Here is a 27588-nt window from a genome sequence, read left to right as displayed (position 1 = left end):
CGCAGATGAGGTCTCAGATCCTACTGCACTGTAGGCGAGTCTGACGCCCTCGGGCGGCCTATGGGAGCCAGCGAATTGTCAAGCAGCCTTTCGATAGACGCCGGCAGATGCATGCTTAGCCTGGCTCAACCGGGGATAGAGGCCGTCCCAGCTGCAGCTGAATGTCTTGGGGGAGCCACAATAACCGACGTCCAAAAGTCCAATGCAGTGAGAGAGCTTTGTTTGTCTGGAGATGTCGAGTTGAGGGGACCCTAGCTCTGAACTGAGACATGTTGGGCTCGGGTGGGCTCACCCTCAACTCTAACCTCTCTCTTGCTTCAAGACTTGCATCCATGCATCAGCCCGGTCTCAAAGCTGTCGGTGCACGAGTTTTCTTTCAACGCTGTTAGCAACGCTGTTAGCCATGGCGTCATTGTTCCCATCGCTGCATTCATGGTGCGACTGAAACCGAGGACGATGGATCTATACATGGCTCCTCTCATACCCAAGCGGGCGTCAACACCGGCAGTCCTGCCTTGAGAATTCACACGGAGTAATCAAAACCAACATCCCGAAAATGTTCTCGTCTTGCATCTTCTTTAGTCTATTGTGGTATCTCCCACGTCATTGGACTGATGATCTGACAGGGGGGCAGACAGGTTACACTTCACCTCTGCCCTTGTTCCTGCCCCTTGATAATGGACATGGTCAGCGAGTATCTTTGCGTCTCCTTGGATAACAACGTTCATCATGGCGACGCCACATGCAAACGACTACCCTGACCGGGGTGTCCTCTGTCGTCTCGTTTTGAACGAAGGGGACGAGATAGCGATACGATACACGCGCTGGATGAGATGGGCGATGACGGATGGTACGACAACGTTGTACGCACCCGTCCTCGAAACGATAAGCTATTTCATCGATACGGTCAAAGGAATCGCTTGCCCCGTTTCCAGTCGGAGAAGCTCTTGCTTGCCCTTCACAAAGGCTGCCGACGACTCATATCCCCAACACCAGGGCCCACTCAAGGATCTCAGTCCCAGCTTCGAACCTCTGCCGGTACACGAGAAGCACAGGCCGAAATAGGCTTGTGAGTCCCTCGCGGGTAGACTATCGAGCTGGGCTTCTCAAGCTAGTGAGATAGGTCGAGAGCTGGCTGGCTGCACCGACGTGATGCTCAAGATAGCCGAGTACCTTCTCCGCGAGTTCTTGGCCCCAGATGCGGAAGGGTCCTTGCTGCTCGGTGAGATAGCAGAGTCTCCCTTCACTGCTTTGGAGCCCGTATGGGGATGCTTCAACGAGTTTCAAGGCGTCAGGTAGGTCGGGTTACTGTCTAACCAGAAGGATTCTTTGCACGACCTGGTCATTTACAACCCCCAAGATGACAAGACTGCCGATGTTGTATACACGGCACAGGATTTCCTCGGGGTTGTCGAGGCTATCTTTGTACACTCATCAAAGCCAGTCAAAGCCGACGAAGCTCTCGACATTTGGTGGAGGACGTTTGCCATCCCTCACCAACCCTCGCATATATTCAAAGTTCGACGTGGGATCCCGCTACCTTCTTAAGTTAAGTATGGCCTGTTGACTCGAGATGGGGAGTCGAGCGGCGTTGGATAGGTCATGGTAGGATCGGAGGTTCTTGGTGTCCATGGGAAGTTGGCGAGCAGTGCGGCTATCTTTGCGGCGAGACGGCATGATCTGTTTCTTACCAACCTGCCCGCAGGTCATTGCACTCTGATATGTACTCAGAAGACTAATATAGCGGCCCTGAAGCTATGCCATCCTTTGCCTGCAATGGACAGAATGTCGTGACCTACTCTGCGAGGGTGTCAGGTCTGGCGGGCGTTTTACTCAGCATCCATGCCCACGAAACCTGGCAAGACACAAGCATGTACGATACCGAGCCTGGCGATGACGATGCTTGGTCGTGTATGCCGATGGATGATGGCGAAGTGATGACTGAAATGTGGGAGGGCATGGAGACAGATGGGTACACCTGGTCCATACGGGTGAGTTTGCCTTCCTAGATCTGTCCAACTTGAGACAACATTAACAATATGACTAGATTGAGACAACCAAGACCCGAACCTTCTGTATAGAAGATGTCTCGCCATGGCCTACCAATTTCTACGACCGCGCTACCTGGAAACTGGCTGCGAAACTGTGTTTTTCACATCTGCAATGCTCCAAGACGTGGTCAAGATAACGCAATGCAGGCATGCTGATAAACTTGGCGTCTCATGTATGCTCTTGATCTATGCTGACGGTCGTCGTGAGAGGTTGGGCGAAGTCTGGCTCGATGGGCTCCAACAGTCCGCCATGGCAGCCGAGCGGGACATGATGTTGCTCGGTTTCAAGCACGATGATGTCCAGACGGAGGATTTCTGCCCTTGTGTGGCCAAGATGGCATTTGAGCCCTTGGGCATGGTCCTTGAGGATGTTCTCGTAGTATCATTGATGGGGCGGTTGGAATAGTGGCGGTCTTGCTACCAGGACTATTTGATCTCTGGGGATCAAAAGTAGTCCGCGGCCGGCTTCCACACCACGGCGCGATTGAATCCAAGATTGAGCTTGACGGGCTTACAAGAGCAGATGAGGGTGTGGGGGTTGCCATGGTGTTCACACGATGGGCTGGAGCCGTACGAGCATGCAAGGCGGTTCGTAAGATGGGGAAAGTTAAAGGTGAAGATAACCCTTTGACACTCTTGACGAAGTCCTTAGGAGCGGGGGATCGCGGTCAGACGTTTTTTATTTTCCCTGATTACAGCAACGAGGGGGTTGCGGCGGCGAGTATGCTGAGGTTGTTGTGTTCCTGTCCAGGCTCGAGAACTGGCTGCTACACGTTCATGAAACTCAAGACAGCTGCCACTATAGATGCGAATCTCTTAGACATTCTTGAATGATGGCTATTGGCCCATTATTCTACAGGCTGGCACGGAGTGAGTACCACCCATCTTGGTTGATTCAAACTCTGAGCACGGAGGGTTTCAAGTTCATGGCACTCAAGTTGGACAATGGCTTGGCTGTTCATGACACAATGACTCTTTGCCATGTGGCCTTGGGCAACGCTTCCAATGCATATGACGGAAGATTCTTCTTCATGTTCTCTGGCGGCGCCCCTTTGCTGTTGTTTTGACCGTATTGTCGGGCTCTCGCTGCCGACTACCGACCTGACAGATTCTCTTGCGGCGCCATAATTGCTATTGGAAACACCATGGTCGAATCCTGGTATTGTTAAGCATGGGTTTCTTGATGTCCTGGGGAAAGGCTTGGAGTGATGGTCTCAATGGTAGCTCCGTCGCAGCGGCGAAGGCAATCCGGGCGAGAGACGGGGATGAGTGAGTGGCACTTGCACGAAAAGTAGAGTCTTGTCTTTGACTCGGATGATAATGCGAGAAGTGGTTACACAGGGTTCAGAGGTGCTTGTGTTCATGTCATACATGGCTTGCGATAGTTTGGGCTGACACGGGGGGTTCCCGTGAACTTGGCAAAGGTTCATGCTCATGCTCATGCTCATGCTCATGCTCATGCTTATGCATCATGGGGAAATGTGGACCTGATTAGAGTCAAGTCATGCTATGCACCTTGTCAAGATTGCGTGTTTTTGTTAATATCTCCAATCTCCAAGTCAGCATACTCTGACCCCGAAATGACGAGACAGTCCCGGAGTTCGAAAAGAAAGGCTGACCACTTGGAGGTTCTCCGTATAAGCCAAAGGCGGTGAGCGATCAAGTCCGCATCCATCCATGGCAGGTGGGGTCATGCACATGTTTTTTTTTGTGGTGTTGGACCCTGCGATCTGACTGGACTTGACCACATTTTTTTCTTCTCTGTCTCTGGGTTCAGGTTTTATTGCTGTTTTGGCTTTTTATTTCAGTTAATGCATTCATGGCTCATGCAGCCGGGGATTATCCGCAAGAGTCGGTGACAAGAGACACTGCCTGCTGCATGTTTGCCATCCATGGATGGCCTCTGTCACCCCTCCATCTCCCCTCAGCTGAAGCTAATTAATAATTAGGGGACTGCTCTAGGCCCTTGCTCGTTTGCCCGCCCGCGACAGCTCCATGTCTAGGGCACTGTCCTCTGGGGAAAGACCTGGCGCGCCGAGGCTGGCAACCCCTCCAGCTGTGCACTAACTTCCATAAGCCCCTAAAATGAGGCCCCTAGAGGGATCGGCCATCCATGGATGTGTGACCCGTGCATTGCTCGTGCTTTTCTCGTGGGAGACTCGTGGTCAGTCGTGGGTTGCCTTGCTTCGGTACCTGCTTGGGGCGGGTAATATTGGGCATCTGTAGGTACTGTACATGGCCGGTACCTAGAATTTTTCTGTTAATACTGGATGTGCCTGACTCGACTTGACCACAGGCGGAAGAAAAAAAACCCTTGCATTGAGTGGCACATTTTGTTTGGATCTATTTCCCAGCCGCTCCTGCCTTGGCGTCGCTAGTCAGCGTGACTGTTGGTCTAGCACTGCGACTGCTTGATTGCTCCTGTCATTGTGGTTGATTGATGCCAGCCCAGCCCAGCCCAGCCCAGCCCAGCCCAGCCCAGCTGCTCCTGCCTCCATGTTCCTGCTGCCGCATTCCGCTGCATCTGGCATGGCACCCATCGGCATCCATCAAGACTGACAGGTTCCAGTTGACGCCGTCAGCCGTGTCTCTGTCCCCCGTTGCTTCTTTCCCGGGCTTGGGTTTCAATAACACACCTGCATCATCACCACCATCACCTTCGTAGCTGCTTCTTACTGGGTCTCGACAGTTTTGAGGCTTCATATTTTTTCTTTTTCAACATCAAAACACCCTCCACGTTATTATCATCCGTCCCCCACAGAACAGAACAGACAAATAGACAGGTCAATCTTTTGGGCCACCGTGAAAAAGTGTGTGTGTGTGTGCGTCGGATGTGTGTGTGTGTTTTTTTTTTATTTGATTTTTTTTTTCTTGGTTCCATACTCCGTCCCGCCGCCGTCTCCAGCTTCCTCCGCCGAGCGACCGAATTGCGTCCCACACAGCCCGCCCGCAGCCCTACTCGGTCCCAATCATATCCTCCGTCTCCCATCTCTTTCTCCCCCCAACCCCTGGACTGGAACCTGAACTGAACCTGGCCTTGCCTTTTGCTCTGCGCACACTCGCACACGGACGGTCCTTGCTTGGTACCTACCGACCTACCTACCTACCTGCTTTCCACCTGCTGCTTTTTGGGCTTCTCTGGACGTCCATCGGGACCTAATATTTCCTTCGGCCACGACAAAAACAGCTTCCTGCTGCTGAAAGCTTCAAAGGGGAAACACTCGGACCTTGGATCCTGCATCACACCGTGGCCCGTGAGCCTCTCGAGACTGTGGACTGTCTACCTAGTCAACTAGCTGGAGTCTTTTTTTTCCCTTTTCCTCTGGGTCTCTTTGGGTCGTCTCTCGATGCCCCGCCATCCGCCGCTCGCCATCCTGATCCAGACTTGACAGATCCTGATTCCGCCTCTTTCCTCCGCCGCTTCGCTCGACTTCCCTTCCTCCCTCTCCCATCGTCCTCGACCTCGACGTCGACTTCTTTCATATCCACTGCATCATGGATATCGCCGCTGTGAGGTCCTTGCTCGCCGCTAGCTTGGACCCTGATGCCGACAACCGGAGGCGCTCTGAGCTTCAGCTAAAACAGGTGCGTCTTTGCGTCCCTCCCGCGTTTGCCTGCGTACATACGGATACGGCCCTCGAGCCACGGCTTGTGCTTCTGCACCCGTTGGATGCCGTGCCCGCCCGCCGAGTCGCCCGGCCGATGCGGATGCCTTTACCTAGATCCTCTCCCTTGATTTGATGCTCTGCGTTTGCTCTGTGTCGACCTCTTTGCAGCTGCCCGCCTTTTGCGACACTCGGCGATCTTGGAGGACAAAGAGGACCTTGCGTGCTGACTTGGGATCCTCCCATCGTCTAGATTGAAGAACAGCCCGGCTTCCTCGAATGCCTGCTTGATATTCTCCAGAACGAACAAGAGGCTAGTGTTCGGCTCTCCAGTATGTTTTCATCCAATCTTCCGTCTTCCCCTCCATACCGCCGCATCCTTGGGGCTCCTCACCAGTACAATCCTGACAAACTCCTCCCAGCCGTTATCTACGTCAAGAACCGGGTCAATCGATCATGGTACAACAACGAGGGGTACTCCACCGAGCCCCCCGCCGCCCTCATCCCCGAAGATGAGAAGGCTCGCGTTAGAGACCGCCTCCTGCCGATTCTTGCTGCCTCCGAGGGCCTCGTCCGCCAGCAGCTCATCCCCGTCCTCCAGCGAATCCTTCAATATGATTTCCCTGCCCGCTGGCCGCGGTTCATGGACTTCACCCTCGAGCTCCTCAACACAAATAACCCCAGTTCCGTCCTCGCTGGTCTGCAATGTTTGTTGGCCATTTGCCGCGCCTTTAGATACAAGTCGACAGACAGCGATGATAGGCAACACTTTGATAAGATTGTCGAGGCCAGCTTCCCCCGCCTGCTGTCCATCTGCAACGAGTTGGTGAACCAGGAGAGCGATGAGGCTGGCGAGATGCTCCACTTGGCATTGAAGGCCTACAAGCATGCGACTTGGGTGCGATCTCTTGGATAATGCTTTGGTATCTTGGAAGAGCGTGGGCTAATCATGATTACAGCTGGAGCTCTCTCCTTTCCTGCGACAGCGCGACGTCAACATTGCCTGGTGCACCGTTTTCCTCCACACCGTATCCAAGGCCTGCCCCGCCAATGCTCTCCAGGGCGACCAGATCGAGCGCGAGAAGCATCACTGGTGGAAGGCCAAGAAGTGGGCGTACTTTAACCTGAACCGCCTGTTCATTCGGTATGATTGCGCTCGCTCTACTATGCCCTGCTGTGTAACTGACGTTTCCCAAGACACGGCAACCCCGCGAGCCCCGGCAAGGGTGACGAGGCCCTCCAGTTCGCCAAGGACTTTATTGCCAACATCGCTCCCGAGATCCTCAAGCACTACCTCCAGGAGATTGAGAAGTGGGTTGCCAAGACCATCTGGCTCAGTCGACCCTGCTTGTCTTACACCCTCGTTTTCCTCGACGAGTCGGTACGACCCAAGGAGATGTGGACTCACCTCAAGGCACATCTGACCAACCTCGTTACTCACTTTGTCTTCCCCGTCCTCTGTCTTACCGAGGAGGACGTTGAGCAGTTCGAGGAGGAGCCCGACGAGTATCTCCACCGAAAGCTCAACTACTTTGAGGAGGCGTCGGCTCCTGATGTCGCTGCCACCAACTTCCTCGTCAACCTCACCAAGAACCGCCGGAAGGAGGTCTTTGAGATTCTCAAGTTCGTCAACGTCGTCGTTACCGAGTACGAGGCCGCTCCCGATGACAAGAAGAACCACATCGCCAAGGAGGGTGCTCTGCGCATGATTGCCACCCTGGCTCCCGTCATCCTGAGCAAGAAGAGTCCCATTGCCGACGAGGTGGAATATTTCCTCGTTCGCTTTGTGTTCCCCGACTTCTCGAGCCAGCAGGGTTACCTCCGTGCGAGGGCTTGCGACACCATCGAGAAGTTTGAGCAGCTCAACTTCCAGGACCAGAACAACCTCCTGACCATCTACCGACACATCCTCGACTGCATGGCTGACCCTGCTCTGCCCGTTCGTGTCACCGCCGCCCTCGCCCTCCAGCCTCTTATCCGCCACGATGTTATCCGAACGAGCATGCAGCAGAACATCCCCACCATTATGCAGCAACTGCTCAAGCTTGCCAACGAGGCCGATATCGATGCTCTCGCCAACGTCATGGAGGATTTCGTCGAGGTCTTTGCTACCGAGCTCACGCCCTTTGCCGTCGCCCTCAGCGAGCAACTCCGAGATACCTACATGCGAATCGTGCGCGAGCTTCTTGAGAAGGAGAGCAAGGTTGGAGATGATGGCGAGCTTTACAACGAGTACGACGACAAGAGCATCACTGCCCTTGGTGTTTTGCAGACCATTGGCACCCTGATCCTCACTCTGGAGAGCACTCCCGATGTTCTCCTTCACATCGAGGCTGTCCTCATGCCAGTTATTAAGGTGACCCTTGAGAACAAGCTCTATGGTACGTATTAGCGTGACCCTTGACGTGATGCATTAGCTGACCAAATTAGATCTGTACAACGAGGTGTTTGAGATTATTGATAGCTGCACCTTCGCTGCCAAGTCAATTTCGCCTACCATGTGGCAGGCGTTTGAGTTGATCCACACCACCTTCAAGGCCGGTGCCGAGTACTACCTGGAGGACATGCTCCCTGCCCTGGACAACTTTGTGCAGTTTGGTGCTCCCCAGCTGGCCCAGAAGCCCGAGTACACCCAGGCCCTTTACTCTATGGTTGCCGATATGTTCACCGAGAGCATCCAAGGTGGAGTTGAGAGGATATGCGCCTGTAAGCTCGCCGAGGCCATGATGCTGAGCCTCCGAGGACAGATTGACTCGTGTGTTGAGGGCTTCATCAACATGGCCATGAACATCCTGGCCAACCAGGATGTCAAGGTCAAGAGCTACCGTATCCACCTGATGGAGATGGTCATCAACTCGATCTACTACAACCCTCTCCTGACTCTTCAGGTCCTTGAGAACAAGGGATGGACAAACCGCTTCTTCAGCCTCTGGTTTGGCAGCATGACTTCGTTCACTCGCGTTCACGACAAGAAGCTGTGCGTCGTGGCCATCTCTGCTCTTCTTAGCCTTGGTCATGAGCAGGTTCCGGCTAGTGTCTCGGTTGGCTGGCCTAGGTTGCTGCAGGGCATAACAGAGCTGTTCCGCACGCTGCCAGCTGCCCAGAAGAGTGAGTCCAATGGATGATTACATCAGAGTGACAGACTAACAAGTGATAGACCGAGAAGAGGCCCTTCGGGACGATATCCACCTCGAGTCTTCGTATGACTATGGTGAGGAGGATGAGTGGGATGATGACGAGGCCAACTGGAACGCCGATGAGGAGGATCCTTCTACCGAGACACCCGAGAGCAAGGATGAGAGCACTGCTTACCTTAACTTCCTCAACGAGGAGGTATGTTGTGAATCCAGCATTTATGGCGAGAATGGGACGCTGACAACACACAGGCTCAGAAGTTCAGCCGAGCTATTGATGACGTTGAGGAGGATGATCTCGGCGAGGATACTGTCCTTCTCGAGTCTCCTCTCGACAAGGTTGAGCCTTACCAGCTCTTCCGTGCCACGTTGATGAGTGCGTAAGCCCTTGATGACTGAAAGATATGTACTGACTGTTTCCAGAAATGCAACAAGAGCAACCCCAATTCTACGCAACCCTGGCCGGACACCTCACGGCCGAGGACCAGAGCGTTATCCAGACCGTCATGGTCAAGGCTGACGAGATCGCTACACAGCAGGCCCAGCTTCTCGCCCAGCAGCAGGCTGTCATGGCCGGCAACGCTGGTGCGCCCAACGGCGGTGCCAGTTAGATGTGGATAACGTTATGTGACAAAGAAGGAGCCAATTAGTTGCGTTTTTTAGTTGTGTTTACCCCCCTATTTTTTACCTATATCCCCTTTCTCTTTCACGTCAGGGCTGGAGTCAAGATTCCCCGGAGAAGCAGAGAAGGAAGAGCAGAGGCGAGACGAGGCGAGGCAAGGATGAGTTGAGCCCGAAGCAAAAGAAAGACACTTAGAAGGTGCAAACAACGATGAACCCACCTGCTGGAGATTCCCTCAAAAGAGTGCCGTGGGTATGATTGGTATGGGGAGATTGGATTGATGTATCGAAAGAGACTTCGACCTCGGGGTCGGGACGCGGCTAGGGATGAGGTGCGCTTCAAGGCATCCCGTTCCCGTCAGGGGAGAAGAGCGTGGAGGGCGAGTTGCATATGGCGATGGAGAAGCATGATGGCGACCTAGCTAGGTAGGGGGGAGCAAGAGGAGGCTGCGACTATCGATTGAGTGATGAATCTGTAGTCCGAACGGCATATCAAATAACCAATAAGTATAGTTCCAAGATGTCTGTCTGTCTTGCTCCGGTGATGGTCTCGCACGTGGTTAATGGTTACGCAACAGTTGATGTTGAGAAATGGCTGTGAGTCAAGGTCTCTGTGCCACTCTTGAGCTATGATACTGTCTCTGTTCAAGACCTACATCCATGATGTGTGAACTTGAAACCGTTACTACATCGGGTTCATACTTCATTTCATTATGAGGGAACTATAGGCTTGATGATGCATGGTTGCTCATTCATCTGTCTTCACTCGCCAAGCTCTATCGCGCCATCCCAGCTGAGTAGGGCAAGTGAGGCAAGCACCAGTCTCCCCATTAACACAGCACGCTTATCTCTTTCTGGTTTTCTCATCCAACCTAGGGCCTTGGGCCCCATCATCGCGCGTTGATGACAATACGCTTCAAGAGGCATTCAGGTCCCGATTATGCATAGACACAGATAAGGACAGAAAGACAGCCACTGGTCAGAACTTCAAAGTCAATTCGGGTCTGGTATCCACCACCAGCATCAAGATGCAAAAAGACAGCCAATTCATCCTTCCCCCAAGGCAGAATGAATGCGAAAACATAGAATCAGCCCTACGAGCGGCTCTCGGGTCCAACCGACGGCAAATCCTTCCCTCGAATTCTGCAGCACGGCAGTCAATAAGCTCATCTCATTTCCTCGAGTCTCGTTCTGGGCTGCAATGATGAAACGGGCCCAAGATAGCGTCACCAACGGCGTCAAGCCCCCTCAGGGACAAGGCGTCCAGCGTCGCGGTGCGGTTGGCCCCGTCCTCGGGCGTGGCGCTGGGTTGTGGCAGGGATATGTCACCTTGAGTGAAGCAATCTTTGCCCAAGCATAGGTTGATGTTTCTAGAGTTGAATGAGACGGGGTATGGGTTTTGAGGCTAGATGCTTACAGGCGGAGCGTGATAATGAGCTTAAGCTTTGTTAATATGATGGATCTTGCCCCGAGGATAGATGCTTGGCTGGTGATCTCGACAATTCCTCTCGTTTTTGATCCCAGTACGAGCCATGATGAGATCGTTTCTACAATTTGGCCTTGTTCTGCTCGCTGCAGCATACGTACACTGCGAGACCGTCTTTCAGCGATCACCTGGTCCAGGACCCAATCGAGATTATCGCGATGATCCCATCTATGAGCTTGGGGAGGAAATCGACCTGATTTGGGAGATGGACTTTGAAGAGGCGAGCATTGTCATCTGGCAGCAAGATGTCGACAAGATCTTTGGCGACAAGTCATACTACGCCGAAGTAATACGTAAGTTTACTCTCAGATTGCTCAGACTGGGTGATACTGATAATAGCTTGGGTAGAAAACACAAAGTCGACGAGATATACCTGGAAGGTCACCTACGATGGCTTCTCCGTTGATCACGACCCAACACTGAGCAACGTCTACTTCTTTCAGCTGTTTGACACGATGGGCAATGCAACGCCTATTACATGTCACTACTTCAACATTACCGATCCCAAGACGACGAGTACAACTTCTGCTGCGACTCCGAGCGCGACAAAGACGGCTTCCAAGACTTTTACAACTCGTACACCTAGCGTGACGGCTGAGAAGGTAGCGGCAACATCGCAGGTGGAAGATAATGGAGAAACGGGTCTTTCGAATGGTGCTATTGCTGGTATTGCCGTCGGAGCTGGGATAGGTGGGATATTACTCGGTGGATTGGGCTTTTTGCTCTGGAGACGTTTTCGAGGTGGTGGAGGTCCAAACACGCCGAGATCACCAGATGACGACAAGGAGGTCGTGTCTGTTTCAAGTCCTTCGGTTGATCCGTATCATCATCCTGGACATCAGTCTTATTATCAGCCGCAGGCCCCGGAAGAGCCTGAGCAGCCTCGAGAGCGGCAGATTGGAGGCTTGCATGAAGCTCCGACTGAACGGTATACATGACAACACTAAGGGTTGAGGTTAGTGACAGGAGCATTGATTCATGAGCTAGCGAATATTTAAATCCATTGAAAGCATATCATGACTCTTTTTTATTATTTTATAGCTTCCCATTCATGACGCTCCCCATACTTTTAGCAGCCGCAGCCAACGCCGTTGCAACAAGCGCATCCAGCTCCCCCTGGCTCTCAATGCCCACACTGATACGAACCAAATGCTCAACGACTCCAAACTCGGCAGCCCATTCCAACTCTGAATAGTGCGTAAACAAGGCATAAGTACAGCAGAGTGTAAAGTTTGTCCCCAGACTAGGTCCCTTGGCCACGTCCAGCGCATCGTGGAAGGCGATGGCGGCCTCTGGTTTCTTGAAGCGTACTGACAAAAGGTATCCATATCCCCTCCCTGGTCGTTTGAATCGTTCGTATATGTCTTGTGTCGGGTCACCCTTGGGATAGTATACTTGATCGACCGAAGAGTGCTGTCTGAGTGTGTCTGCGATGCGTTCCGCGTTTCGGCTGGCGACAATGACTCGTTCTTCAAAGTCAACGCTGTTCTCCTCCATGACTATCACATCCAATGGAAAGTAAGTGTCGATGGAGAGATCATCCAGGACTTTCTTCATGTTGGTAAAGAGCTTTGACTGCGGATTCAGAGCTATACTTCCACCCATAACGTTGCAAGCACCGCTAAACATCTTTGTCAAGCTCGTGCACGCCAAGTCGCACAATGAAATTAGGTCGACATTGACAGATGTAGCGACAGTATCGTCCACGACGAAGAGGAAGTTGTAGTCGTTTGCAAGCTGGTATAGTCTGTCCAGGTCGACGGAGCCGAGGAGTGGGTTTCCGGGGAACTCGGTGTAGAGTGCGTCAAGCTGCATACCCGCTGCCAAGTCTGCCTCGAGGTCGGAGAGGGTCGCGTGGCCGTAGAGTTTGCAGTCGAAGCCGTGGACTTTACTGAGGACCTTGAAGGTATCGACGTAGAGAAAGCTGGAGGTGGAGGTGAGCTGCGCTCGTACAGAAACATGTTAGTGTATCAACTCACCCGAATACTGCAACTTCCAAGGTTTCCTTGCTGCTTCCATAGAGGCAACGAACAGTAGAGGCAGTGTGGCTGATGGCCGACATGCCAGTCGGGTATAGAAAGACAGCGTCTGTTGCGAGCTTGTTGGTTTCTGTGCTGAGCAAGTCGCCAATTCGTCTTTGGAGGGTGATTTTCGCATCTTGTGGCTCTTTCAGTAGCAGGTTAACAACTTTCCTCTTCCCACCATTCAGGAAGGGTGCATGCTCCAGCCAGTATGTTGCTCGTCGAGTCGAAATACCACAGCCGGCGTGCTGCCAGAAAGCTTTGGCCTCGACAACAAGTTCCTGGGGGTGTACCACAGCACAAATATCTCCAGCGCTGAATTCAAGAGCCTCTAGGGGGACAGCGCCAGGGGTACGTATACTGCCGTCGAAAGCGATTTGCACTACGACAACAGGACGGTCCGTGTGAAGTTGCAAGTATTTCCTGCCCATACCGGCCAGATGGCATGCTGGAAAGAGCATAGCCGATCGCCCAGGCTCAGCCAACACCGACATCAGCTCTTTCGTCGCTTCGTCCGCAGGTATTTTGGATGCTATCCATTCGAGGAGTCGCTCCGAGAGTTCGCGGACGATGAGGGGCACGAAGAATCGAGGGTATCCGGTCTTCATCTGGGCGAGAAGCTCAGGGTCCCGCTGGGCCCAGGCTAAGGTGTCTTTCCATGTTGGAAGATAGACGCTGACGGCCTTTGTAGGTTAGTTGGTGAGCATTGGAGATGTTGGGGTTGGCTTACATGTTTGTCGCCGGGTGGGAGGGGACTCCCCAATTGCGCCTTCATTTTTGGGGAAGGAGATATAGGAGAGTGTTTGGAAGCGACGTCCGACGTCAATCATCCATTTCGAGCAGTGGTCGATCTCAGCGCATCTGGAGGCAGCTTGGACGCATCTTGAACAGCTTCACGGGCAAGACAGCACAAGGCCAGAAGCAGTATTTAAAAGATACATGGTCAATTCTTCTTGGTCATCACAGCGAATCTCGCTACGGCACTTGGTGACGTGTTGAATGGCTCTTGCAGATGGTTCAGCACGGGATTTTGAGACATACATGAATAGTCCAAGCCGTGGTGCTTAGCGATGGCTTTCAGCTGTGGTCTAGACAGATGTCAGCACGAAATGGTTGAGGCGCAGGTCACATGCCAAGGGTGATCTTTGTGATGGAGTTGAGCGGTGTTGTAGTAAAGCTGCGACACCAATACACAGAGCTTGCCACTGATTATGGTCAAATACAAGAGCAACACGAGTATTCGCCTTGAAAACGAAATCAAGAGTGAGGCAACTCATCTCTCTAGGGTAACCTTGACAATGACGAAAGATGCAGCATTATCATGGACGAATATGCCAGCTTATGCTAATGCAGGACGGATTGGCAGGGGTAGGATAATAGCTCCGGACCAATCACGTATCGGGAATGGTCTAGCTTGGGGCAAGAAAGCCAGTGGGGTCGGTCTTCCCCGCTTAACGGCGGCTCCCGTGGCTGCTTGCGTCGGACATGACCACCTGCCACCGGGCAGCACCTTCCTCGATCGTCTTGACCATCTTGGACTTGGACACCTTTGACTCACCTTCATCTTGACAAACTTTGTCTTTGACATAATCTTTGAACTTTTGACATTCATAATCTTTGATACCCAATTTTAGCGAATACCCATCCATACACTACCTTTACTCACGTCTATTCTCTTATCCATCGCAGCCATGACTACTCGTTACCGTGTCGAATGTATACACATCCCCTCCCTTATCTCGTCCAGTCACCGTAGGGACACAGATACTGACAGCATTCAGATGCCCTCAAAACGCACCGAAGAGATCAGTTTATCGGTATGTTCTCTACCCATTTCAACACAGAATCCAAACATTTCCCCTCTATCTCACCCATCATCCCCTCCTTCTCCAACTCACCCCTCCACACCTGCCAACCACCATCACCGCCTTTCACCACCCAGCTAACCAGACAACAGAATGGGTCAAAGGCCTCCTCGCAGTTCCTTTCGTTCTTTACTCTCAACCCACCGGTGTCTTTGGAGATGGTCCTAGCGTTGCTCAGATGGCCGACGAGTCTCACCGCCGTTATGCAGAGATTATGCGTGATGTCGAGCTCATGATTGATGACCATAGTAAGAGCTGCCTTTCCAATCTGACTCACCACGCATCTAACCGTGAAAAGTCGCCCGCCAGCAGGGCAACAACCTGCTCCCGTCCAAATTACGGATGCTGGTGCCCACAGCCGGCCCCTTCTTTACCCGTCTCCCGCTTGAGGCAGCCTTCAAGTACCAGGATAGGAAGCGGTACATCTCGTCAAGGAGATTTGTCGCCCCTTCATTCAACGATGTCCGCCAAATCCTAAACTCGGCCCAGGTCATGGCTGTGACCAACGGCGCCCTCCAACTTGCCACGTTTGATGGTGACGTTACTCTGTACGACGATGGGTGCAGTCTCGAGCCGTCCAGCCCCGTAATTCCCCGTCTCCTCGGTAAGATGCATCCCCAACGAGTTTCAAACACAATCTAACCAACCGCAGACCTCCTCCGCAAGAATATCAAGATTGGCATCGTCACAGCTGCCGGGTACACTTCCGCTGACCGCTATTACGAGCGCCTCCACGGTCTACTTGACGCCATTGCGGAGTCAACTGACTTGGATCCGATCCAAAAACAGAACATTATCATCATGGGAGGCGAGGCAAACTATCTGTTTGAGTACTCTCCCTCGTCTCCTTACCGGCTTGCTCCCGTTCCTCGGGAGGAATGGCTGACTCCCGAGATGGCCTCCTGGTCGGATGCGGATATTACGACCCTGTTGGATGTCGCAGAGTCTGCCCTTCGTGACTGTGTCAAGACTATGAACTTGCCAGCCCTGATTATGCGCAAGGATCGGGCTGTCGGCATCATCCCCAAGACACCCGAAAGCCGCATCGCCCGTGAGAGTCTCGAAGAGACTGTGCTTGTTGTCCAACGGATTCTCGAGCTCAGCAGCCTCGGATCCACCGATGAACATCCAGCCAAGCCGCGTCCTTCCTCTTCGCCACCCCTGCCGCCCTCGGTCGTGAGTCAATCTCGGCGAGTGCCGTTCTGCGCCTTCAACGGCGGACGGGATGTGTTTGTCGACATTGGCGACAAGAGCTGGGGCGTCACAGTGTGCCAACAGTGGTTCGGAAGCAGGGAGAGCGGAGGAGTCATCCGCGGCGAGAATACGCTGCACGTAGGCGATCAATTCTTGAGCGCTGGCTCCAATGACTTCAAGGCTCGGAGCGTTGGTACGACGGCCTGGATTGCGAGTCCGGCTGAGACGGTGGAGCTATTGGATGAGCTTGCTGATCTGATGCAGAAGAAGCTATCTTGAGCGTGTTTGCATCGGGTCGTTGCTTGTTTGCTTGTCGCAGGTGGCTGGTGTGGGAAGCCCAGGAGATTGACCGCCGGTCTGTTGCATATTACGAGACACGTCAGTGCCCGATGGAATCTGATGGAATTTGGGTTTCTATTTTGATGAATTTTTGGAGATTGAATCTTTTCAGATAGGGGTCTTGTCGTGAGAGGACTTGTGTTGAGGCGATCTAGGTAGAAGAAGTGTGATTTTGCAAATATAAATACCCCTTGAACTCCAGCCAACTTGGCAACTCTTTTCTTCATCAACCACCAACCTTCTCCTACATCTTTATATATACTGAACCACCATCACTGTGCCCCCATACTCCTCATTCATCTTTATATATACTGAATCACTATCATTGTTCCCCTCATACTTCTCATACCCGGAATTGTCTTTTGCTTCCTGGCCCGTCTAGTTCGTCCACATTGGACCAACTTGCTGCAGACGACCAAGAACAAGGGCATTTCTCCTTCGGTACAACACGCCACAGTATCGGCAGTGTTGAGAAGATGACTTTGACTTCGCTCAAATCACTTGAGCTTCGAAGTCTGGGGTTGGCACGGGAGCGAGAAGCCGAGCTCCCCTCGAGGCTTCCCGACAACCCAGTTGTCCTGTCTCTGTTTCGAAGTGGCACAATTGGTGCGGTCGCTCTGTAAGTAGTAATTCTTCTCGACATTGGATGACCCAAGCTAACCAGGTGTATCTTAGTGGTTCCTCAGCGTTTCTGGGGGAACTTTACGACGGAGAAGAGGAAGACCCGGTGCAGTCTGCTGGAGGCCTCGTTGACTGTTGTGCGTCACGAGGCTTGCGAACCTCAACAGACTCTGATTTGGGTTCGCTTCCTTACGCTGACGACCAGAACATGGCATGTCTGCTGTGGTTTGGCCCAGTGACTCAGGTTCATGAATTGGATGTCACTGGAGCACCCTTCTGTGTCCTGCCTTTGCCCACCAGAACATCGAACATCCTGAGCCCCCGACGTCGAGGATCCATCGTGGTTCCCGAGCAATCTTCATCTCGGTGCCAACCAACATATGGGAGGTCCCCGTTATCTTGGTGCTTCCCATGTCTTGCGGAGTCCTCCAACGTCTTGGGTGTTGATTGCACCCTATGTTTGGCGTTTGGTGCCTGCCTTGGCAGTGCCACGACAGTGCTGGCCCGCACTTCCTCAGGGATCCCGACTGCGTCCGATGTTATGGGTAAGCTCTTCTCTCTGCATCTTCCTCCACCTCTCATGTTGACGAATTTGTAGGCGTTGTCAAGCTTTTGTTGTCTTGGGGCTGCGATTTCTATCATGGACGCTGGCGATGATGCTCTGCGGGCTCCTTCGGGCTGCAGCTCAGGTCAGTAGAATTCCTGCACTGCACCAGACTCCTTCGCCGACCTTTCTCTTGCCCTTGACGCGCAGACTTTTATGATCTCTTTGCTAACTCCTTCGAGCATTCGGAAGCCCTTCGCCCCTCCATTCCAAAAATGGCCGGATCGAGTCTGCCTCAGCATCTCTCCACGATCAGTACCATACTACTTGCTCGGGGGATCGACAAGCTACAACGCATGCCAGATCATGTGAAGCCAGCTAAACTGTCGCGAACCAAACAAGATTCAACCATCATCGACGTAACTCCAACTTGTGAGTCCGGCCCGGGATACGACTTTTTCCCACCATCGGAGCTTTTGGCAGATTGCGACCAAATGTGGAGGATGAATGCCTTCCATACACGGTGGACAAGTCGATGCAGGCCTTCTTCAACTTTTCGTGGCGACCGCGAATGTGCGGCAACTCCTTGTCCACTCCATGGCATCACCAGGTCATGAGAGGTTCCAAATCAGTTCCTCAGGGTTGGAGAAGTTTTTTTCGTTGATATTTCCCCCCCTCCCATTTGGAGCTTTCGAGCTCAAGCATACTACTCCCCGAACTATGAGCCGGTGTTGTACTCAAGTCGAGGAGATGCTGATCACCCGAGTACACTTTTACGCCTCGGCTTTTCAGCCTACTTATCCCATCGGATGACGAACCCCTCGAAACCCCCTATGTGCCCCTTGGTATCATCTAGCTGTCTGCAGCGCTTCTTGTAGCAGCGATGACGATGGTATCGAGATGACGGCAATGATGCAGACACACAATTTGCGCGGTCTCATCCTCGCCCGACTTTGTCATCTTCCAAACGCCACTACGCTCTTTGGCCTTCTGAAGCATGTCGGGCATCCTCTTCTACTCCCCATGTCTGAGGTCCGAGAGGATAAAATTGCTCGCAACGACCCCAAGTTGTGGATTTGTCACTCTGCCCTACTACGCGGTTTTAGCATCATCCGAAGGCGGAATTTATATTCCCGCCCATTCTGGCAACACTGCGGAATCCCCGATAGCATCCTGGTGGTGCCTCTCCGACCAAACCGCAGCAGCTGCTGTCCTCTTCTCTATCAGGATCCCAGTGGCAGGCACACAACACTGCACTTTTGTGTGGCTGGTTGACGCCATATGTACTTGGGAGAGCTCTGAACAACTTGGAAACTCTCAATCCGCTCAACATGAGCGGAGCAAGAAAAGGGGTAAGAAGAAGCCGACCCGAGCAGATTGACGGTATCTACCGGATGTTGGACTTTCCCATTCTATCTACTACCACCACTATGCTCCCGCTCGCCATTCCCTCCTTGCACGAGCAGGAGCGCTACCGGGAGATGGCAATCCTTTGATGCCACCAAGAGACACCAAAAATTCGAGCTTTTGTCAGATTTTGCCAACAACTTGTAGTGTCACAAGTGCTCAGAAGCATTTTGACTTTGCCGCCTACGGCTCGACAATGACCAAGGGTTTGGGGAGAAGTTCTTGCCGCTTCTACTTTCCACATCCTCTCCACGACGAGTCTATCGTTGAACGTGGTTGTAACATGCAACTACGACCGCATCTCCATGGACTATGCGAAGAAGCCCAAGCTGCCGACTGAACGTTGCGGCTTCCTATGGGCTCCCTTGGGTTCCTGTGCCTTTCCAGCGGGATATTCCCCAAACTCGCTCCTCGCTTCCCTGCCTGAGCACCCCAGATGCGGCATGTTCAAGGCTGATATCAGGCTTTTTGAGGGAGTGCATGGGACGCTGCCAAAGCTTTGTGGACTGTCGAGTCACATGCGGCGAAAACCCGCCGAGTCCATAATATGTCGGCGCTGCGTGGGCCTCGGGGTGCTACAACAACCTTCTACTCCTTCCAACCATGATCAGCACATCGCATACGAATCACTATTGTTTCTGGACAACAGCCGAAACTTTGCGCCTTGCGGTCAGACGATGGCCCAAAGGACGAGTGCAACGAGACACTTTGATCGTTGCCTCGATGGCCTTTGACCCATTGGCCGAAAACAACATCCGACTCCGCATTCTCTGGCAACAGGAGATGCTCCATCTCATTGTGCGGCGCTTTGCGCTCAATGATACTAGCTTTTTGGCAACAAACCGAAACGCCTAAGAGTTACGACTTTCTTTGCCTGGCCACATGGGCAAATCGAGAGCAAGGGGCAGCAGAACTCAGTCACCTCAGCCTCCCTCTCTTCGGGAGGATGATCCCCCCAGACACTTGACATCTGAACTAATCAACATCTATCCCAATCATGGGATCCCAGCTATGGGACGCTACACTTCCTGTGCGATTTGGCTGGTAGTTCAAACAATCCTAGCCATGCCCTCCAGGCAACGGGAACAGCTCAAGAGGGAAACGTCCCTTTCGCTGCACACTGTTTCTACTGCCCACGTGCTTGGGTTTATCACAGCACCCAGCTCAATACATCGTTCCATTTGTGGACATATATATACAATCTCACCAAAATTTGTCCCGGCAAGCGGTCGATCCGCGCAGGCTCGGGAAGTATGGCCCCAGCGAACTGTTGGATGCTTGGGCCGCCAGGGCAAGGATCAGGACATGCTACTCTGAGCATATCCGAAACGCCCTCGATAGGAACAGGGAAGACAGGAAGAAGGGCTCGGCGACACGGACCCCAGCTAGAAACCCCTTGGAGCTGATGGACGCGAAGCTGGCTAAAGAGGACCTGCTCGTGTTCGGGAAGAGGAACGCAAGCTTCTCTGCGGTGCACACTCGAAAGACACGATTGTCTACCTTCCTGTTCAGCCTGCCTGTACTCTGCTGTTTGCCAAAGGCCTGCCTTCCAGATGATAGCTGGGGCGGCCTTTGGCTAGCCTCTGAGCTTGAAGTTCTCTCCGCTACGAGCATTGGCTGAGCCTTGCCATGGAGAGGACAAGGAAAACACATTCACCAACATGCGTCACAAGCCAGAGGGATGACTTCCCAGCGGGCCTCTCATGCAACCATTCTACACTATCTCTTTCGCACCCCAATCCGGCGACTATCACAGTTAACGACTGATACCTGCCACGTTCGACGACTGATCCTTGCTGGACATCGATGCGACGATGCCAACCCGTTCAGACTTTCGGGAAAGACTGCTCAACTTATTGACGCACGCGGGCACGCGCCGCCTTGATGACTTCTTGTTGCTGTTGAATGGATTCGGGGCTCGATGTGTGCTTGGGGGGCTCTGCGTGAGTTTCTGAGGGCTGCTCCGCGTTGGGAGGGTCTTCGAGAATGGCATCCCCAGCGGGGGGGTTCACGCCTCTGTCCAGCTACTCACCATGCAATATCGCCTTGGCCAGTCTCCCCCATTGTTGGCACATGAGCCCTTGTGCAACCCGCCTTCTCACCAGACAATGAATCACCTTCTACACGATCCATCTCTATTCTTGGTTCTTCCAAAAACTTGTATCGACACGCATCATGGAGGGAGGAAGTTGACACCAAAGTCGGACTCACATCGGAAGACTTGGACAGCAACAACAGGCGAGAGGCCGCATCTTGCCTTGGCAGTATTGGAGAAAGAGACTCCGTTCACTGCTGGGTGCTCGGTAGACAAACATGCTGCCATCATTGACTGGGAAGAATTCCAATTCCTATGTTTCGCCGTCATGTCAGAGCACAGTCAGAAGGCAAGCAATGTCGTGCTGGCACCGCCAACCTGGTTTTATCGCGACCACCCCATACGACTTTGCCGTCATGTCCATACCAGCACAACAACCACCCAATGACGACAACAACGACAACAATCAATTTTGGCCCTCCACTGTCGTCCTCGAAACACCCCCTGACGACTCCGACCATGTTACTTGGAGGACAGACTCGACTGATGAGCGTCGAGCACCAAAACTGGGACGACACTGGAGTGGGCCAGCGGGAGATACACTTCATTGGAGTGCGAGGGGCCAAAGGTACATCAATCAGCGAGGCGAGATCATTTATTGGAGACAGTCCGCAGGACGAGGATGGGCATGGAGCACAAGTAGCGGCTTTAGTTCCGAGGATGGCGCCGCATGTCGACCTCTACACCGCAAAGTTCAGCGATGCCAAAGAGGCGATTGGTATGGACCAGTACAGGACCGAATCTCAGAGATCGAGGAGAAACAAAGACATCATCAAGATGGAGACATTGGATAATACATCACTTGATACGCAGTATTAGTACCTATGTGGGGGATGGGGGCTCAACGATAGTGTATTTCCTGGTTTCCCACAGGATACTAGATAACAAGGAAACAATGCTAGGCCGTAACACTCTGGCATAGAGATGAAAAGAGAGTACAATAACCGATAAACAATCTGCCCTGATATCATACCGAAATAAAACATTCTTTGGGTAGCCTGCTGAGCGGACCATGCATGTGAAACCCCCTCACGTGGGTAGGTGATTGGAGGTCACGTGGACCCCGACAGCGCATCCCTCGGTACATAGCCCACCAATCAACGATTGCCGCGTAAACCGCTTCAAACTGACGACTAAAGATTGTGGATTAATGAAAAACGAAAAGGAAAGAAAGCAGAGTAGTCCTATTGCCCTTCGTATGCGAACATCCGGTATCATTATCCCGCCCAGCACAACACAACTGAAACAAACTACCTGGTATATCTGCTGCTCCACAACCCGGTGCGCAGCATGCTCATCCACGGATACTGGTTGGGGAACTCTTCGAGAATCTCGCCAATGTAGTCGTGCCAGTCGTCTTGCCAGTCGCAAAGGTGCATGGCCTTGGTGTAGTCCCAGTAGGCGGGATACCAGCCGGCGGCCGCCCAACCCAAGATGACCATGGTGCCGTCTTCGCGGATCAAGATGTTTTTGCGTCGTAGATCATTGTGAGTAAAGACGGACTCGTTGGTCCCTCGGAGAGCAGTTGGGAGGACTTGACGGTAGTAGTCGACCTTGTGCGGTTCAGATCTGCTACAGTAGACCGTGTACTTGTCAATCACAGCTTGGACGAAGTCGGCTTCGGTGTTGAGAACTCCGCGATCTTGGAGAATTGGCTCGTCTGCCCAAAAGATATCATCTCGACACTTGGTCATATTAACGCTCCCAAAGTAGCCCAAGCCCTGTGTCGCGCGCAGCGAGTCGAAGGCTTCGCGCAACCGGGCGCAGACGGCAAGCTTTTGGTCTGGGCTTATTTTATCCCACAGCTCGTCCAGGGTGGTGTGGCCGGAGACATCTTCCATGATGATGTAGGTGATGTTTGTGTGCGGTGTCACCTCGCGCTTGTAGATGGCATAGACTGTAGGTACGGGGACCCCTGGAGCGTTCTGGCGCACGAAAGTCATGTTTTCGCCTTCAGTCGGATCGACATTGGTCCCAAACTTGACGACGTAGCGGGGTCCGACCCGAGCGATGCATCTTGCGCCACGCTTCTTGATGATGTCTGTCGAGTCCTCGATCTCCTCGGGCGTTGGCAGTGGCTCCGGGATGTCACCCTCCGCCAAGCTGAAGACGACCGAGTAAGGATGGATGGAATCCATGTTTGCGATGATGGTGTTGATGAAAGATGGAGGGATGGTTGGGGAAAGTTGTAGGCTGCGACGCGATACTTGAAACCTGAAAGAGGGGGAAAGGCCTGAGGCAGCAATGCTTACTGTTCTGAGACTTTATGGAGGGGGAGGAAACGTGATGGGGAGACGGGGAAAGATGCGAGACATCATGTCGCAGACATTGGGGGCCTTTTGAATATTCCTTCCCAGCTGAAAGAGAACGTTATCTTCCGAGTTAAGCTATTTCTGAGCACACGCCCCCCCTCGTCTAGTGTCCCGGGGCACGAGCCGGGGAGCTTCGGCCGGAGTGGAGATGTTACCGGGCGCGGAGCTTTACTACGTTAGTATAGCTTTCCGGGGCCGGAAACGGGGCGGGTAGGCGTTGACAAGAACGTACTACGTAGTTAATGCTGAATTGAACTATGATGGTATTGATGGAATGGTGTAACGACTGCCAAATTCCTTCCTTGTTCAATCCGTCAACGTCATCTCTTTCGTGAGTCTTCTCTAACAGCAAGAACGAGGCGTTAGTTGAACAGCTTCCAGAGCACGTGACGTTTCAAGTTGACAAGGCAGCAACAGACAGCAGCCCAGCCATCCCACAGCCTCGACCTCTTTTTTTCCACTATTCTGATCTATCAGATTCTTGCTTCACGAAAACAGCATCGCCATCACAAACAAAAACAATGAGTTGGTGTGGCACATGCGACTACACTAATTGGCCACCAAGCCCGGCTGGTCAACCTTGGATACCTCGAACTTGTATTCGGCCCTGTTGCAGACTATGCCGTTTCTCCATCAAGTGCGGCCAAGACATTGTTGCTTGCAAGCCTCGCCTCGCCTCGATTCCTAGTCATACACTCCTATTAACCTTTGGCCCAGTTACCGAGGACGGCCGTCAGTCCCAAACCTTGGCGTTTCCCGTAGACGTCCAAGAAGTCAGGACGCCCGAGCTGGAAGCCGCTTTCCAGGGCTGCTTCGACGACACGTGCGGCCACCACTACGAAAAGGGCGTCGCCTGCCACGCCGGATGCGCTGCCCTGGCTGAGCGCCTCGGCCTGACCCCCGCCGAGTATCTCCCAGCCCTCGCCTACTCGTACGAGCCTTCCAAGTCGGACGAGAGGCGGCGCCTTGAGCTCGTGCGCTTCCGTTTGCAGCAGGCCCTCAAGAGGAACATCGGGAGGTTTCCGACTGAGGTCTGGGACTTTGTGGCCAAGGATCTTGTGTGTGAGTTTGCTACCGTCGCCATCCCTGTTGTCGAGCCAAAGACGGTCTTTACTATTGATGCTTTGGAGGCTGTGTGGGCAACGTACGTCGAAATTGATGGCGTCGAGTACATCAAATCCGTCTCAAATGAACAGAAACCGGGAGGTCGGCTGCTCTGGGACAAACCCAAATCCCCAACCGGGCATGTTTACATCGGAGAAGACCACTTGGGCATCAGTGAGATCACCAACCACCCAGAAGTTACGCAGTCGGCCCAGAGCAAGCAAGTTTCGACTTGGTGGCGTACCGTCACGTTAAAACACTCATCGAAAATTGACTTCAAGACTGACGTGAGTTTCCTTGCTGTGTTCGGTCTTGATCGCTGACGTCTTTCTAGGGCGTCAAGCTTCGAAGCTTTTCGGCGGCGACTCTGCTTCGAGATGTCAAGTGGCCGTACCCTATGACGCCGGATGAGATCAAAGGCATGTACCTTTACTATACCGCGCTCGATCGTGAGGCCAAGATGATCCCCGTGGACATCAATGCACCGGATACGATTGGATACTCTGTCGGCTGGCATTACGGTTGCGTCTACTTTCACGCACACAAGCGAGGCGAGAGTCTGGACTTCTACCATGAACTAGACGCGAGACAATTAGATGAAAATGAGGCAGCGGCAAAGAATCAAGATGAAAGACACGAGCCACATGCCGTCAAGGTGGATCGGATGGCTCGGATGGCAGAGGAGTCGGGTATCGAATGGAGATACCATCCCTTGAATGCAGGAGAAGCCATTGAGCAAGTCTGGATTCGACAGCCTCAAAAGCTCCCAGACGATGACGACGACGATGACGACAGCCCGTTTGGTCCGCGATATCTCTGGTGTGACGCCTCTCACGACGTTGCCATAGGGGTAAGTCGTGTCTGCCTGTTTGGATGTGGTTGAAACTCACACCCTACAAGCTCGTAACAAACCAGTCACGTGTATTGGTATCGGGGATACCATGTGAATTCCCTCAGGATAGGTTTCCGTGGCGATGCATCGCAAAATCCTCGACAGCGTCTCCTATGCGCATCTTTTTCAGCTACTCCCTCGATGGCATCAACTTGTTTGCTGCACCAAAGAGCGGCGTGCCCAAAGGAGAGCCTGTTCACCAAGGTCTCTATGAAGAGGAACCGGACAACTTTTGCTTGTTTGGTTATGACTTTCACACGAGTGCGTCCCTTGAGAATGTCGCACAAGTCGTCCTGTGCAAGGGCACAGAGCAAGGGAAGCCTAGAATCAACGGCCTCCTCTTCCGGTACAAGGACGGCCGCGAGACAACCCTAGGGAGGTTTCGGCTCGACTGCGCCCAGCCACCTCTTTCCTTTGAAGAATCGTCGAAGCTGTACATGGGGATTGGCTTTCACGAATCAGCGCCGGCTGAGCACGTTGCGGAGGTCAGACTCTCGGCCCCCAAGGATCGGGGAGGGTTGAAGTGGAAGAAGTTTTCGGCAAGGGAGCCGATTCAGTGGTCATGGAGGCTAAGTTGGCACAAGGTTTCGACTCCTTCTGAGGAATTTGGGGATGCTCCTGACATTGAGCAAGACAATTGAGAGTGGATTTATGGAAGGGTTGCATGCCGAGGCTCAATGTACAAGGCCTTTTCGTTCATTACAAAGGGATATCCAGCTGTAACCATAGTCCGAGACAGATTGCCGTTCAAAAATGTCGGATGTTACAAGCAATCATCGTAAATACCGTCATCACTACCCGGCAGTCCCTTGATGTTGTCTTCCAGATAGCGTAACTCATGCCGGGAGTCCCCCAACCTGGTAGATACGCGTACGAAACTGTTATCAGCTGAGCTTATCTCTTTTCCTCTTCCGCTCGCCCTTTGTCGTGCTATTCTAGTCTCTCGTATTCTTAGGGTAGCTCTGGCGCCTGGGATCTTGACGCGCGGCAACGGATACACAGCCGGCCCAAGAACCCGACCTACTTCTCCATAAAACATTAGATGCATCGCCATGATCTATATCCATGCAAGTAGAATTGTAAAAAGGTCCAGGTTCATGCGGCCGAGGGGAGTCGGACGCTATTGGTTGATGGTATTGGTGTTGCCGCTGAACCATATTGTCGGGACCAACTGGGCGCTTAACATTATGTAAGTCTGAGTATTTATTCCATGCTGAAGACATTGATTTGAGCTTCTCAGAACATCATCAATCCTTTCTTTTTTATTCTGTACTACTCCACTACCTCAACCATCTTGTCTTGATACCCTTTCTTCTCTTGTCTCAATTCCCTTGTTTCAATACCTTTGCCCACAATGCCTGGTCCTGGAGACTATACTGTTGGCTGGATCTGTGCCGTTGAGACTGAGTATGTCGCTGCGCGAGCTTTTCTCGACGAGATTCACCCAGGGCCGTCCTCTATTTCACGCCATGACAACAATGCCTATACTCTGGGGAAAATCGGCAACCACAACGTTGTCATGGCCGTCGCGCCTGATGGCGAATACGGCATAACCTCTGCTGCAGCCGTTGGCCGGAACATGTTGCACAGCTTCCCAAACATCAGGATTGGACTGATGGTTGGAATAGGCGGCGGCGTGCCCGGTACTAAGAACGACATCGGACTTGGTGACATCGTTGTTAGTGACCCTCGCAACGGATATGGTAGTGTCTCGCCGTACAATTACTGGGATACCATTCAAACGCAGAGCCTTTAGCCGCTTGATCATATCAATCAGCCCCCAGCACTGCTGAGAACAGCAATCAACTACTTGAAGGCCGTCTATCAGACAGAGGGGCATGGTCTTGAGCAGTCCATCTTATGCGCCTTGAGCCTGAAGCCGAGGCTGCAAGCAAAGTACGGACGACCAAGTCCGGCCAGTGACCGGCTCTTCCGTAGTGACTATGTTCACCCCACTGATACCTAAAGACTAGAGGCAATATATATATCTAGCTATGACCCCACCCCTGTCAGGTTATGATTCCAGCATCTCTGAGGGGAATGAAAATTGTACCACACTTGTAGACTCCTTGTTTCGAATCCTAGGTAGCAGTCGGCCCTCTGCCCGAAGACTTTGCCATGTGCGGACTGATCTACTCAGAGGATTACTTCCCTGATGAGTGGTTTAAAAACTATATTTTACTTAAATAAATTATAAAATTAATTAAGGCAAAGTTATATAATATAATATAATTTAAATAAAAATAATATAAGGTATTAGCTTAAAAGAGGGGTAAGAGTTAATTAAATAGATTTAA

General features: G+C 52.6%; 9 protein-coding genes across 9 annotated transcripts; 7 read left to right on the top strand and 2 right to left on the bottom strand.

Moving 5' to 3' along the window:
* Positions 1–729: 729 nt before the first annotated feature.
* NECHADRAFT_78177 (uncharacterized protein) lies at positions 730–2457 on the top strand (the record flags this gene model as incomplete). Its single annotated transcript, XM_003053264.1, has 6 exons — positions 730–850; positions 997–1069; positions 1116–1295; positions 1745–1991; positions 2048–2178; positions 2262–2457. The coding sequence occupies 6 exons, from the start codon at positions 730–732 to the stop codon at positions 2455–2457; spliced, it is 948 nt and encodes a 315-aa protein (XP_003053310.1).
* A 3089-nt stretch (positions 2458–5546) lies between these two features.
* NECHADRAFT_92144 (uncharacterized protein) lies at positions 5547–9401 on the top strand (the record flags this gene model as incomplete). The annotated part of the gene is made up of 9 exons (XM_003053263.1): positions 5547–5636; positions 5910–5988; positions 6079–6554; positions 6616–6800; positions 6854–8037; positions 8087–8764; positions 8814–8989; positions 9043–9166; positions 9214–9401. 9 exons carry the CDS (start codon positions 5547–5549, stop codon positions 9399–9401), a joined length of 3180 nt encoding a protein of 1059 aa, XP_003053309.1.
* Positions 9402–10946: 1545 nt separating this feature from the next.
* Positions 10947–11835, top strand: NECHADRAFT_78175 (uncharacterized protein; the record flags this gene model as incomplete). Its single annotated transcript, XM_003053262.1, has 2 exons — positions 10947–11190; positions 11237–11835. The coding sequence occupies 2 exons, from the start codon at positions 10947–10949 to the stop codon at positions 11833–11835; spliced, it is 843 nt and encodes a 280-aa protein (XP_003053308.1).
* A 97-nt stretch (positions 11836–11932) lies between these two features.
* NECHADRAFT_78174 (uncharacterized protein) lies at positions 11933–13693 on the bottom strand (the record flags this gene model as incomplete). The annotated part of the gene is made up of 3 exons (XM_003052764.1): positions 11933–12821; positions 12877–13601; positions 13649–13693. The coding sequence occupies 3 exons, from the start codon at positions 13691–13693 to the stop codon at positions 11933–11935; spliced, it is 1659 nt and encodes a 552-aa protein (XP_003052810.1).
* Positions 13694–14609: 916 nt separating this feature from the next.
* Positions 14610–16256, top strand: NECHADRAFT_35271 (uncharacterized protein; the record flags this gene model as incomplete). The annotated part of the gene is made up of 4 exons (XM_003053261.1): positions 14610–14634; positions 14888–15031; positions 15082–15387; positions 15436–16256. 4 exons carry the CDS (start codon positions 14610–14612, stop codon positions 16254–16256), a joined length of 1296 nt encoding a protein of 431 aa, XP_003053307.1.
* A 536-nt stretch (positions 16257–16792) lies between these two features.
* Positions 16793–18977, top strand: NECHADRAFT_78172 (uncharacterized protein; the record flags this gene model as incomplete). Its single annotated transcript, XM_003053260.1, has 7 exons — positions 16793–16935; positions 16992–17074; positions 17105–17482; positions 17547–17626; positions 17724–17913; positions 18338–18513; positions 18651–18977. 7 exons carry the CDS (start codon positions 16793–16795, stop codon positions 18975–18977), a joined length of 1377 nt encoding a protein of 458 aa, XP_003053306.1.
* A 3277-nt stretch (positions 18978–22254) lies between these two features.
* Positions 22255–23007, bottom strand: NECHADRAFT_6430 (uncharacterized protein; the record flags this gene model as incomplete). The annotated part of the gene is made up of 1 exon (XM_003052763.1): positions 22255–23007. A coding segment is annotated over one exon (753 nt), but the record flags the coding sequence as incomplete, so codon positions are not given.
* A 1145-nt stretch (positions 23008–24152) lies between these two features.
* NECHADRAFT_22566 (uncharacterized protein) lies at positions 24153–25650 on the top strand (the record flags this gene model as incomplete). Its single annotated transcript, XM_003053259.1, has 3 exons — positions 24153–24686; positions 24734–25249; positions 25300–25650. Coding segments are annotated over 3 exons (1401 nt in total), but the record flags the coding sequence as incomplete, so codon positions are not given.
* A 995-nt stretch (positions 25651–26645) lies between these two features.
* NECHADRAFT_67685 (uncharacterized protein) lies at positions 26646–27289 on the top strand (the record flags this gene model as incomplete). The annotated part of the gene is made up of 2 exons (XM_003053258.1): positions 26646–26969; positions 27069–27289. 2 exons carry the CDS (start codon positions 26646–26648, stop codon positions 27255–27257), a joined length of 513 nt encoding a protein of 170 aa, XP_003053304.1. The 3' UTR covers positions 27258–27289.
* Between the last annotated feature and the right edge of the window lie 299 nt (positions 27290–27588).

This window comes from Fusarium vanettenii (genome assembly GCF_000151355.1).
Source record: "Fusarium vanettenii 77-13-4 chromosome 3 genomic scaffold NECHAsca_2_chr3_3_0, whole genome shotgun sequence".
NCBI classification, from domain to species: domain Eukaryota; kingdom Fungi; phylum Ascomycota; class Sordariomycetes; order Hypocreales; family Nectriaceae; genus Fusarium; species Fusarium vanettenii.
This window is presented reverse-complemented; position numbering and strand designations above follow the sequence as displayed.